Source organism: Cydia strobilella, chromosome Z, assembly GCF_947568885.1.
Source record: "Cydia strobilella chromosome Z, ilCydStro3.1, whole genome shotgun sequence".
In the NCBI taxonomy this organism is placed as follows: domain Eukaryota; kingdom Metazoa; phylum Arthropoda; class Insecta; order Lepidoptera; family Tortricidae; genus Cydia; species Cydia strobilella.
Window position 1 is genome coordinate 48,304,820 of NC_086068.1, and position 14,513 is coordinate 48,319,332.

At 37.8% G+C, this 14,513-nt stretch overlaps 1 protein-coding gene across 1 annotated transcript in view; it reads right to left on the bottom strand.

Moving 5' to 3' along the window:
- Positions 1–11,830: 11,830 nt before the first annotated feature.
- LOC134754620 (ATP-binding cassette subfamily C member 4-like) overlaps positions 11,831–14,513 on the bottom strand; it is a 62,972-nt gene continuing 60,289 nt past the window's right edge. The window contains exons 24-25 of the mRNA XM_063690950.1: positions 13,438–13,598; positions 11,831–12,633 (exon numbers count right to left, since the gene is read on the bottom strand). Of these exons, the coding sequence (XP_063547020.1) occupies positions 12,354–12,633; positions 13,438–13,598 (441 nt within the window). The 3' untranslated portion in view covers positions 11,831–12,353. The remainder of the gene's footprint in view (positions 12,634–13,437; positions 13,599–14,513) is intronic.

A 14,513-nucleotide genomic window follows, 5' to 3' on the forward strand; every position in this document is an offset into this window, starting at 1 on the left:
CTGCGACTTTTGACTACGTCATATTTCAAAAAATAGTATCTCTAAATCTAAGCATGGACGCGGAAAATTACTAAAGAAATTAATATGTACCCTAAAGGAAACTTGGTACATAATGCTTATACAATAATGGCCAGTATTCCACACAAGGCGATCAAAGGATAACAATAGGTATGGGCTGCTGTGAAAAGATCTCCTGCTCATGTGAAACTCCAACTATATTTGAAAATCCTCATGTTTGGAACGCTACTTTAGTGTTAACGATACTCATTATACTCCTCGGCATATCCTGGCTCTATATCAGTTGTTGGGAAAAATGAATAGCTATTGCAAGTAGTCGAGACCAAACAAAAACAGTAGGAAAAGGCTGGATATATTAAGTTCTTAATGTTACGTGTGCGCACCTTCGACCTTTGACAGTGACCTTCAAACCCTCAAGAAAATAGCGTACTCCTATCTTAAAGGCCGGCATCGCACTTACAACCCCTCACTAGACCTCACAACACCTCATAGACACCCGTAACACTAGTTACGGTTGTCTATGAGCGACGGTAATCGCTTACCATCAGGCGATCATTTCTTATATCATAAAAAAGAACATAAATATATGCGAGGAAGCGTGAGGGAGTGTACTGCTCCGTACGCCAAACTCTTGAACATATCAAGGAACATAATTATATACAATAACCTAAAATAAATTGGTGCCAAATATATTGATATCTGCTTGTAGGTGGAAAGTTTGTTTTAAAACTTAAAATAATAGTGATATTATTCAATAGCCAGAGATTACACACATGCCTTTCGCGAGTGTTGACTTCATGTGTTCCTCTCCGTTCTTTGTATTAGTTTCTTATTTTATCTTTGACGGTATCACGGCCCTTCAAGCCGTGAAACTGATGTCTCTTCAGGGCTCAGACTAATCTCTCTGATCTCACTGTGGTCACAAGTAAGAACTACCTACTAATAAACAAATCAATATTCTTGCTGGCGAGAAAATTCTTGTATATATATAAAATTAAAAAACCAGAACGGGATAAAAAACGAGGGGAGAAGCGAATTGGCGCCTTACAAATTTCTAAAAAAGTTTTTGACATGTTTCTCGAATACGACGCACGTATGATAAGAAAAAACTGTTCAAATATTTTATCTAAATATGAGAATAGAACTAGAGCGTAAAAACTATCGCTTTCGCTGCGTATCTAATCTACAATAAGCAATAGTAGATTGTTAACCAAGGGATGAAAGGCACTCATTCCTGCCGAGGTATTTTGGCGCTCGAACGCAGTGAGAGCGCCAATAGTCCGAGGCTGAAATGATGCGTTTCACCCGAGTTAAACACTCTACTTTTCATTTCGAATACGAGGAAAGTAAAATGCATTTTTTTTAAACATGACCAAGTATAAACTTTCATAGTACTTTTTAAGTGTATTTTCAGTTAACAATTTAGCCTAAAGTGTCGTAATTTATGGAATAGAGAGTCAAATATCAAAATGGAAATTGTATAACAAATCCATTTGAACTCAAATTTCAATTGCTTATCGTTAAAAAAAAATTAAAAATCGTACTTCGAACGTAAAATGCTCTAGTGCAGACACGTATCATTTTCTGCGCACCTTTTAGAACAAATATGATCCTTTTTCAGAGCATGAGAAATGAAAATGAAATTTTCATAACAATCTTCATTTTACGACGATCGGCCATTTTCGGCAACTGTCGGCAAAAGTGCTGTCTATGCCAAGGGCCTGACACTCTTTGGTAGATAAAGATAGTCTTATTGCGATTCCTATAAGAGGAAAAAGAAAATAGTGCCATGCTTTGTCCTTATCACCGACCGGGTGGCATCATAGGCGATGGCGAAATACCAAAATTTATAAGAGTGAAAGAGAATAAATCCTATGCTGCCCAAATTTTATATGAATATTCTTTCTCTTACCCCCGGTCGCTCGGTGGCGCGTCTATAACTACTTGTATTTACTATCAATTTCTGAGTTTTAATATTCAGTGGCTTTCACGGCTTTGGATTCAGCTCTATACTTATTTCCTGTTCTAAATCGAATCTTTGTCGACCGAAGATGGGACACTCTAGGATAAGATGGTCTACGGTTTCATTGGAGTTGGGCTCACATGCGCATGAACGATTCAAGTATGAGGAGAATCCCCCGTGCCCCGTGAACAGTGCCGCGTGTAAGTGTACTGTCCATGGCCAGTTTTCGCGTTAGGGCGTTACTTTACGTGCCATGATCGCGTCAGGGAACAAGAGTTTGGTTACCGAGGCCGTTTCCTCTTGCTTATACCTCTTGTCCCATTTCTGGAGGGTCTTTGTCCGGATGTTACGTTTCATAAATGAAACCGGGCATTGATCATAGTCCGCCCTTTTTTGGACTTTAGTGCCGCCTCCTTCGCAAGGCAATCTGCTCTCTCATTCCCTTCCAGCCCTATATGTGCTTTGATCCTGAACAAGGATACTTCCTTGTTCTGAAGTTTACAATTCTGGAGGTTTATTCTTATGTCTACTGCTAGCGGGTGGGGAGAGTTTGGGTTTGTTATCGTTTCTAGGGCCGCTCTGGAGTCACTATATATTCCGAATGTGGTCTCCTTGTATTTCAATGCAACTTCTGTTGCTTTGTGCAAGGCCAGGAGTTCGGCTTGGTACACGGCGACAGTGCAAGTTTGTGGGCCTTGGTCTCTGCAGTACTGTTCCATACAGACACAGCTGCTCCGACTTTACCCTCAATCTTGCTACCGTCGGTGAATAGGCGCACTGCGTAGTTGTTATGCAGTGCGTATTGGTGTTTGTCTCCCAAGATTCCGAACTCCAGTCCCATCCGGTTTGCGGGATGTGGGGCTTGTATCTTCGGGGTCATCTTCTCGACTTCCCTATCTCCCAATGCTTGATTTGATTGAATTTTATTCTCGATCAGATGGCGCCACTACCTTTGGCCTACTCTCGTATAGAGGGCGTTGACGGTTTCGTTTGTTATTTAACAATTTTAACGCATTGTGACAGTGAAAGAACATTGGTCAAAGTCATATAAAAATAATTAATCCAAATAAAATAAAAAATTTATCCATATTTAAATACATTTTATTAGAGCAATTTATTGATGTTAATATTATTCCATATTAATATTGAATTATTATACAAATAAATATATTATTACAGTCTATGAAATCTTAAATATATGAATACAAATAATTACATCAGGTAACTATTAGTCAACCCCATTCGTTATCGCTCCCAGTGCAAAAGTGCCCATAATGCTCACGGAATTACCCCGCTGGATGGCTATGGACAGCCTCTGCACCAGGAACGATTCGGAGCGGGGGTCCTCTCCCCTTTGTCTAAGTCGACGGCCTATGTAACGCACAAATTGTTTCGCGTCAGCACCCCAGCAGCCCGCTGTTTCCACCGCAAAAGGGACGAAAATATACCCCGAGTCCAATGGAGCATATTTTTGGTGCTTCACCGCCGCCTGAGACTCGGCCGCCGCCCCGGCCGCGCGTGCTGTGCGACTGATGTGAGAGGCGGCGAAGGTGCTGACACACGTGGCGTCCCAGACCAAGCATCGTCCTCTCTCCCACGGCACCAAAGTTAGGCCATCAGGCCGCTTGCCGTCCGTGCGACTTAGACCCGGAGGCGGAGGAATACATTTTATTGTATTTTTATAAATCTTCATTTTTAGTTTTAAAGTGTGTCGATAGATGGCAGTGAATTTACTGTGGTTACAAAATTTACTATGACAGTACCGCTCTATCCTATTATATCCTCTTTGCTCCGAGCAATTATTAGGGTTGGCCTCAGAATAATAACTAAAGCATAGAAGCCGGGCAAAAATGCTTCGCAAACATGTATACCCGTCCCTAACTTCCTTACGAATTAGATAATGTGTCAAAAAGAGATGTATACCTATATATGTTTGTTATTCCTCATTTGTGTAGGGCCTGTAGGGTGTCACAAGTTTGATTGAATTTGCTAGGGATGTAACTGTGTCGACTTTTTATATCGATAAATTGTGCATAAGTTTATGTGCCGTGTAAAAAAAAACGAAATTGGCAAATTGATAATAGTCTGGCTAATGAAAGTTGAACCTGAAAAAGCGCGGAAATTTCAAAAAATCTGTAGCAGGCGGCTCGTTAAATACAAGGATTGCATAACTTTTATACTTTTTATAATTTTCATATTCTAGAAATCATAATAATCATAAAAGTTATACAAGCCTTGTAATCAAAGAGTCGTCTGACATGAGGATTTATGCATGTACCTAATATAGCTTTTATCTCATTTGCAGTCTACCACTCAGAACCGTCTAACTAATCATACAAGTAGAATGTATTAATTACCTTGGAATCAAAGTAGACGAGCACCTCTCCTGGCCATATCATGTTAATTTTATTTATGAAAAACTTCGTTTTATTAGGTAAATTATTTCACTTAAAATTCAAAGTTCCTATTAGCACACTTAGATGTTTATACATGTCACTTGTAGATTCAATACTGAGCTATGCTCTTGACAGCTATGGGCTCACAACTAAGACCAATATCGATAAATTAGAAAAAATGCAGATCAGATTTTTAAAATTACTTGTTAACCATAAAACTAAACTCAAATGTAAAGGTAACTACAGACTTCTGTTCAAAATTTGCAATATCTTACCTGTCAGTTTAAAACATAAATACCTACTTGCGATCAATAACCATGGCCGACGGGAGCTCAACACAGAAGATGCATTAACACAGTTAATCACACATACATCACAAAGGCTGTGACTTCAGGCAAACTTTGCGTTCCTAGAATTAAGAGGCCGGTGTCGATTTTAGTCGCAAAAATGTAAAATTGATAGATTTAGTCCGGGAAATTTTACACCTTTTGTTACCTAATTGAAATAACAAGTACTGGTTTCTATTAGCACGTCTTCTTATCTTACATTTTATCAGATAATTTTTTTGAAAACGGACGCTAAATCAGTAATGTTTGCTTTTCTGATGGACGTTTAGGTAAACGCGCGTAAAGCACTGATTTTGTCGCTCTTATTTGAAAATTCGAAAAGTTTGGACGGCTAAACATGGTAATTTTGTATTACACATATCCTGTACTTAACGTTTATCAGACTACATTTTTATTATTATGACTTTGAAGTAGTGTAAATGAAAGTTAGACAAAATCAATTTTCTCCAGAAATTACTTCAAAACAAGTGACAATTTCTCTAAATAGTCGACTTAATTTCAACGTAATTTACTTAAACAATCTACAACATTTGCTGAAACTATACTTATACATCAATTTGTATATTTTACCACCATGATTTTTTGATGAATTTTTAAAAACTGCCCCTTCTCTTCATGCATTACCGGTGACGCACGCTCGCGACCTCATTATTAAACGGCAAGAGGAGAAGACGTGCTAATAGAAATCAATACTTGTTATTTAGATATTACGTAACAAAACGTGTATATTTCAACGACTAAATCTATCAATTTTACATTTTTGGCCCAAAATCGACTACGGCCTCTTAATAACTACTACGGGGATAGAACCCTTAGGAAAAGAATTCCATATTTACTTAATAGTTTGCCCGAAGCCATAAGATGTGAAAATAAGAAGTTTAAACTTAAATCTATGTTAAAAATACACTACCTCAATATTTTGTAGTAATTGCACTACTATAAAATTAAGTTAGGTACATATGTAACTAGAGACTGATGACCCCACAGTCAAACTCTTTATTGAGTTTTGCGGGGCTATGATTATTGTAAGAATACTTTGTATTTTATTAAATAAAATAAATAATAATAATAAACTATACCTCTCGTTTTTTTATCATTAGAAAGAAGGCGAGCGATCTTAACGTGTCGTTTTTATCGAAAAACACTTTTGAAAAGAAGTCACAACAAATATAATATACACACATTTTAATCATTTACATATTTTTGCTTTCAAAAGTAAAATATTTCTATATTTGTAACAAAAACTTTTTTCAATAAAAAGACACGTGCAAATGGTTGTTTACCTTTTTTCTAATGCTAAAAAACTAAGTATATTAGTTTCTACGTATGTACCAAATAGGAAATGAAAGAAAACGTTCGTGATATATATTTTTTACGCGAAACTCTGCGTAGGTGGTGCCACTACCACAATCTGAGGGTCTATCGCGAAACAAGAAAATCGAACTTTCGTTATCTAACATCTCTGTCACTCTTACGTATTCGAGCGATAAAGAGGCAGATAATGAAATTTCGGATTCGCGTTTTCCGGTAGATCCTCTGAAAACTTGTCAAAAACCTGTTTAAGGTACAGTATGTATAAGTTACTCCACGGTTTACTAAAAAGGCTAGTGCTGCACTGGTGGCAGAACATTGCAGTAATATCCCCTATTCCTCGTCCTTTGGAAATCTGAAATAAAAAGTTTACTTTTGTGAGATAGGTAAACCATCCATATTAATAAAAGGAACATGGAAAAACCCACTAGCACTACCAGGTACAACTGGGACACGTCTAAAAAGGTAGTAGATCACGATAAGATAAAATGGGCACTATCAACATTTCAGCCATACAAAGCCCCGGGGGCAGATGGAATCTACCAAATACTACTACAAGAGGGCGCCAATGTACTAATACCACACTTAGGTAGACTGTACAGAGCGTGCATAGCCTTCGAACACGTGCCACGTGTGTGGAGGATGGTAAAAGTAACATACCTGCCTAAACCAGGCAAAGCAGATTACACAGAAGCCAAATCGTACAGGCCGATAAGTCTGTCATCATTTTTCCTCAAAACATTGGAGAAACTGGTAGACAGACATATAAGGGATGGTCCTCTTAAGAGACATCCACTGCACCAATTGCAATGTGCGTACCAGCCGGGTAAATCGACTGAAACGGCACTACACCTGGTGACAACCAGAGCAGAGCAGGCACTTGTCACTTCAATGACTGATAGCTGTTCTTTAGTCTTTTGGACCACCATCAACAGAGGCGCCAACTGGTGAGCAAAAAAACGATAGCCCTCATTAAAATGAGACAGACCTGGGCCAAACTATAAGAAAGCTGTAAATGTCGATAGTATGGATGGTATCGATAGGCACATATCACTATGCCAAAAATATAACCTTTCATAGTTAGCAGAAATTTTCGAAAATATATACAAAAATCTATACAGACTTGAATGCAAGTAATAATTACATAAAAACACATCGATTTCAATGATTAGGTCAGGTCCTATAAATTAATTTCTTCAAAATTGAACATAACTCACCGATTAAAAGTTACCGGTTCGTGCGTATTTTCTTTTCTTCCTGTATGCGATTTACTCGTACAGCCGTCGATCACACAAGACATTATCACATAGGGAACTTCAAACCATTACAAATAAAGACATCACGTTTTCCAAAAATCTTTCAGGAATAGCAACAATATAATTAAAATAAAGCAAGATGACCGCAGAAATTCCGCGAAATATTTCAACTAAAATAATACGACTTTGTCAAGTTGTTACAGTTGACACCTACCTGTGAAATAGCGAACATGTATTTTATTTGCCTGGATTATGTTACAACCAATTACAACCATTTGACACTTTCCTCAGTTCGTTTTGTGACAATGCTGAAAAAAACGAAAGTACTTGCGGATTGTTGTCTCACTCACTCGTAGACAAAAAGTAATAGCGTGTTGTGAATACGATACCTTTTACCAAGCTCTTATTTTTGCCCGGCTTCTGGCGGCTTTAGTTATTATCTTATTATTCTGAGGACCAACTATAGTTTAAATCCATCTACTAAAACCTTCTTGCACTTATACGTGTAGAATGACATTATCATGGCGTTTCCTTTGATTATTGTCAACCTAAATAAACTAAAAAATGAAACGATTCACAGTAACAACTTAAAAATAATCAACCTGAAAATGTTCAAGAATAAAAATGTATATCAATGATGTTTATAATAATGACCAGTTACAAAGGCACCGATTTTAACGTCTATTGCTGTGAAAACTGCACGAATGACACGTTGCTATTTTACGCTGAGAAATATAAGCCCCTACTTTTCTTGGCAGGATTGCTTTTGATTGTCCTTAGCCTAGCTTACAAAGTGATTCGTTGTTACCGCTTTCGTCAGCGTTGTCGTCGGCGTTATTGTCGATAATTAAATCGAACAAGGAATGCTTGCGACTAAATTAGATGGGACTAAATCTAATATTAACATGGCAACGCCGAGCGTAACCTTTTGTTTCGTGATATAAAGTCGATTAGAAGGTTAGTAACTATTTTCCTTAGTAAAATTTAAGTGTGACTAATACAAAACGCTTTTTCTCAAACATGCCCGGAAATATTTTTATGTTTGTGATATTTAATCGGGGGCTGCAAAACATCATGCCTTAATGAAACGTGCTGCCAATCAATTTTGATACAGTATTTCTGGCCTAGGCCGAGATTGTAGCCCGTCGCTGCACATCACGTTAGGCCCCTGATGGTGTCCGCGCTTCACCCGCACTTCCACTCACCAGCACCAGACCTGTCGGGCGCCACTCCTCATTATGTTAGGCCGAGAGATCTGAGTACCTTGAACTAAGAGTAAAATAGTTATTTACGATACAGGTGCGGAGCGGTAGTAGGAAATCCGCAACGAGTGGTGATAAATTGTGTGGCGACACGAGTTGCGAATTACCTATTCTCACGTGTATTGTACATTTTACAGTAGGTAAATATGGCTCTTTAAATTTTCGACATAGGCACGGAAAGTGCTTATTCCCGTTTTTACCCTTTGGCTACGGAACCCTAAAAACAAATAAGAGATACTTGATCATTCGAATTTGATTTTTCTAATGATAAAATACTGAATTGCCTTCCTAAACAATTTTAAGAAAGAAGAAAGAAGAAAGAAAATACATTTATTTGACGCCACAACATAGTACATAAAAAAAAGAAAAGCATGCAGACAAAAAAACATTTGGACGCCAAAAAGGATCCCCACTCAGCATAGTGCCGCGGCAAACCGTGGCGCTGGTTTTCTGTGGGGACCTGGCTTAATCTAAAAAATAAATAATAATAATAATGGCGACACGTACGCCAACGACACACAAATAAAATTTACATTGACATAAAAATACAAACATTATTAAACAGAAAATTAAGACAAACAAAATATTAATAACCGCCTTTTTTAAATATATTTATAACGAAAGTTACAGAAAAACCCAACACCAGAACGAACTAAACTTAAGACTAAAACTAAAACAAAGACTAAAACTAAAACAAATCATCAAATTGCCGCGGAAATGTAAAAGTGTGTGTGATAAGTGTGCGAGTGAGTGACTGATATGTTACTGTGATGTCTGTAATTGAATTTGTAACAAGTGTGCACGACATTTCGATTTGAAGCCACTTAACGACTTCAGCGAACGGATTGGTGGAGGCAGGTCATTCCAGATCTTCGCAGCGGCGTGCCGGAAACAGCCACGAAAGGCCGCTGAGTGGTGACGAGGGCAGACAAGTTGCAGGTACCTAGATGACCTGACCTCCGAGGATCTGTAGTTATGAGCCCAGGTTAGCTTATCGTAAAGGTACGAGGGTATCTGGTGGTACACAATGCCAAACATAAGCGACGCTAAATGGACCTTTTGACGCGTGGACATCTTCAGAATGCAGTTCTTATTTATATATGGCGTTACGTGCGAGCGTGGAGGGATATCAAAACAATACCGTGCACAGGCATTTTGCACTCTTTGTATTAATCTCTGAGTACGCGATAGGAGGCGCGGCCCGTAAACTGTATCACAATAATCAAATCGTGAGAGAACAAGTGCATCGCATAACCTCACCCTAAGCTGAACACTAAGGAAGGATCTTATTTTATATAGAAGTTTCAGTCTATAAAAGCAATTTCGAACCACATTAAGCACATGTTTTTCAAACCTTAATTCTCCGTCCATAAGAAGCCCCAGGTTCTTACTCTCTTCAACACGTTCAAGAACATTACCGCCTATGTGCACTTCGAAATGACTTTCAGAAAGCTTTGCTATTTGTTGTTTTGTACCCAGTAACATGACTTTAGACTTTGTAGGGTTTAGTGCAAGTGCGTTTGCTTGTGACCATCCAGCAATGTGCTCGAGATCACCGTTTAACTTGCTAATTCCTGAGTCTATATTACTCAAACTACACGGAACGTACAGCTGTAAGTCGTCAGCGTAAATATGGTAGTTACAGTGTTTGATTGTATTTGTTATGTCACGGCTATATAATATAAATAATATTGGGCCTAAAATAGAGCCTTGCGGCACACCTCTAGATACCGGAAGTATTTCAGACACAACTGCTTTACCATTAGGGGCTTGAAGTTCAACTAGCTGGCTCCGATTGCTTAGGTAACTTGCAAACCATTTCAAGGTGTCCGTTTCGAAACCGTAATATGACAGCTTTGACAACAAGAGTGAAATATCGATGGTATCAAAAGCTCTGGAGAAGTCCAATAATGTAAGTATGGTACCTTGTCCCCGGTCCTGAGCTGCCAAAATATTATCAGTAACGTCGAGCAGAGCTGTTGCCGTCCCTCTGTTCTTACGAAAACCCGACTGATACACTGGTAATATATTATTTTTCTCTAAATAATCAGTTAATTGCTGACAAACAATTTTTTCCAGGACTTTAGAGAGACAAGGTAATATACTTATGGGTCTGAGATCTTTAATTTGAGTAGGGACAGAGATTTTCGGAATAGGACGCACCACGGCAACCTTCCAGGCATCGGGAAACTCATGAGCAGAAATAGATGTATTTATTATTAATGTAATAGCTGCCAAGGTACGAGGCAAAGTAAGAGTTAGCATGTCCAATGTGATCCCGTCGATTCCCTGAGCGTTAGACTTGAGGCTTCTAATTATCTTTAAGACTTGGCTTTCAGTAACTGGTTTTAAAGTAAACTGTGAAGAACTAAACCTATTGTACTCAAAATAAGTGAGGTGACTAATTTCAACTGGGTTATTATTTGGTAAATTAAGAAAATGTCGATTAATCATGTTTGGGTCATTGAAATGGTTTGGTAGTTGTTTCTCGTGTTCATTAAATATGTCATTTTTTAGGTTTTCCCACAATTTTTTAGAATTTTTAGCATAACAGTTCACTTTTTGAGAAAAATACGCACGCTTCTCATTACATAAGGCAGTTGCAACTAGAAGTTTGAGGTCCTTATATCTTAATCAGTATAACCTTCTTGGTTAGTCACTGGTTAGTAGGTATAACTTAGGGACATATAAAAATCCCTACACCACACACACACTACACAGCAAGTATGTTAAAAAAAACCGGCCAAGTGCGAGTCGGACTCGCGCACGAAGGGTTCCGTACCATTATCTATTGTTTTTAGTTTTTGTTGTTATAGCGGCAACAGAAATACATCATCTGTAAAAAATTCAACTGAGCTATTCATGAGATACAGCCTGGTGACAGACAGACGGACAGTGGAGTCTTAGTAATAGGATTGGGTTGGGAACCCTAATAACATAATTCTGCAAATATAATCTTATACCAATTTGATTTCAAAATCAGTGCATCGCGATTTCGCGCTCCTCCTGCATTATTAAGTTTTTACATAAAATATTCACAAGTAGGGTAGGGATGTTGACAGTAAAATAAAACTATCACGTGTGTATATGGAAAATTGTATTTATTCATTGTAAAATGTGCCTATACGTTTTAAGTAGATACTTTTAACTACATTAGATATTAATTATCTATAAAATATAAAAAAAAGTTTCTTCTTTAATAGCTTCTTTTGCTACCTAAATGTATTTTTATTTTGATTTTATTGACAGTGTATTTAAATTTTGTATTAGAATTGTAAGACTATTAATCATTTTTTCCCATTGACATTGTATTTGTAACATGTAAATTTGTAGTAGTATTACCTATAATATCAATGTTTTCAATTAGGTTAGACATAAGCATGCGTTTATTTGATAACCGCACGAGACAATTTTGTACACCTGCATAGTGGGTAAAACATAGAAATCTAACGTATATTAATGTATCTACCATCTTTCATGTAACCTATGTTTAACAAAATAAATGAACTGAACTGAACTGAACTGAAAAGATATTCTTTTATTTGTACTTTGTCTGTAGTCAGTGTGGCGGTGTTCGCGTTGGATGCCTATTTCCATCCGCACGTAGCTGCGGTTATAGATACGAGTATGTGCATAGCGCTGTCACACTCGCACACAGTCAATGCGCATCTGATCAACGTGACAACAGCGTAAACCGAACCGACTCGCCTTTTGGTATTAGTAATTCTTTTTAAAACAATTATGGCCTGGTATTAGTAAATTTCGTGAGGCATTTTCTTTAAAATTACTTTGGATTCAGTTCATGAAGCGTTTTCTTTCAGATTACTTTGGAAATAGGCATCTTTGGCTATCTGAAACAGACGAGCCATGTTCGAGTCCCCAGTCTCCCGGACCATGGAAGACAGCCGGCTGTTGGGGTCCGAGAGCAGGTGGTAGGGGTAGTCGAACTCCGCCACCTCACCGCTGTCCATCACCAGCACGCGGTCCGAGTCCATGATAGTGTTTAGCCGGTGAGCGATCGTTAGCACCGTACATGAAGCGAATTTGCTGCGGATCGTTTTCTGTATAAAATTGTCAGTTCTGAAAATAAATGATTACCAATGTACACGTACAGACTTATTTTGAATGTGTTGTGTCTTTTTATACTCGCACTCGCTGTTGTTGTACCTACCTATACAATGTGATAGATAGATAAAACGTTTATTTGGATGCTGCAAAAACACACAATTTAATAAATAGGTACATTGCAATCAGAACAAAGCTAAAATACTTATATACTAAATTAAATTGACAAAAAAAAACGCGAAAAATCAGTTTTTAGTAATTAGCTGTACGCTGTGTGCGTTGCAGGTCGTACAAAAGGGTTCCGACAGCTATACGCTCCACTCTATTGAGCAAAGCACTGATATTCTGCCGGAACCCAAATCACGTTACAGTTGGGTAAATATGACGGTAATAAGTAGGTAATGTCGTCACTAGTTGCACGTTTCTCATTGATTTTCAACCTAGTATAACTAATAAACTGTTTTCCAACAAAATATCTCCGTAAATTATACAATAAAGCAATAAATGCCTATGTATCCTTAGGTAGAACTAATATTATATATATGGAAGTAACTCTGGCTGTCTGTTACCACTTCACGCTTAAACCGCTGAACCGACTTAGATGAAATTTGGTGTTCAGATATGTAGTTTGAAGTCTGAGGAAGGACGTATAGGATAGGTTTTATCATCACATCATCATCCTATTTTTCCTGACATTGCTTATTACTCCACCCCTAAAAGCCTAGACCCTAATAACTCTAAAAGCGGCACTACGCATTATATATTGATTACACCACCTTTAATGCCCGTTTAATGCATTGCAAGTAGACTTTTACTTACTGAGGGTCTACGTTGGCAGTGGCTTCATCCATAATCAAAATTTTATTCGATCTGAGTACAGCGCGGGCTAGACACATCAATTGCCGCTGCCCTACAGAAAAATTAGATCCACCCTCTGTTACTAGGAAATCCAGAGATGGTATTGCAGATTTCATGTCCACCTGGAAACAATAAAATTTAGTTTATAGATATACCGTTATACCAATGTATTTTCATTGTAGTAGCACAATCGGTTTAAGACTAACTGCGAAATCTCTAGAACAGTCCTGTAATTTGGTATGTGTATAAATTAAAGGCCCCTTTTTCATGTCCATACCATTTGACATTTGGGGGACCTCAAGGAATCGCAACCATCTTGGAAGATGTGTACCGTCCTGGAGAAATTCGCGTTTTACTCTAAATCTACGTTCTCTATGAAAATATGGTGTGAGGCAACAATAAAGCTTATTAAATTCTACACAAAAAAGTCCTACATATCTTTACGGAAATAATAAATCTTGTTATAAAAAATACTTGCTGAATCCAGATTTTCTCTTAATAGGAAAATTGGAGGAATGTGAATTCCACTTTTGTCTATACTTTTGTATACCCCAACCCCAATATCAACATTTTACTTGAATGCAACTTAACCAGAAAGTAGGGTTATTGGTTTAAGTACTGATGATTCAGTACACCCTGTAGCTTAGAATACTAGACGGATTTTTTGAATGACATATCGGTAGATTCCTCTTGCCCTTCACAACCTGTTTACACTTGTTTTATTCAAGAAAAATCATTTCAGCTGCCTTGAGAGGACGCCGAATATTAAATCATAATTTTTCTTCTAGCGCCTAAACTATTGAACGAATTTCAATAAAATAGACGTTAGAGTAAAACGCGAATTTCTCCAGGATGGTAATAATACACATTTTCCAAGATGGCTGCGATTCCTCGAGGTCCCCAAATGTCAAATGGTGTGGACATGAAAAAGGGGCTTTTAATTTATATACATACCAAATTTCAGGACTGTTCTAGAGATTTCGCAGTTAGTCTTAATCCGATTGTGCTACTACAATAAAAATACATTGGTATAACGG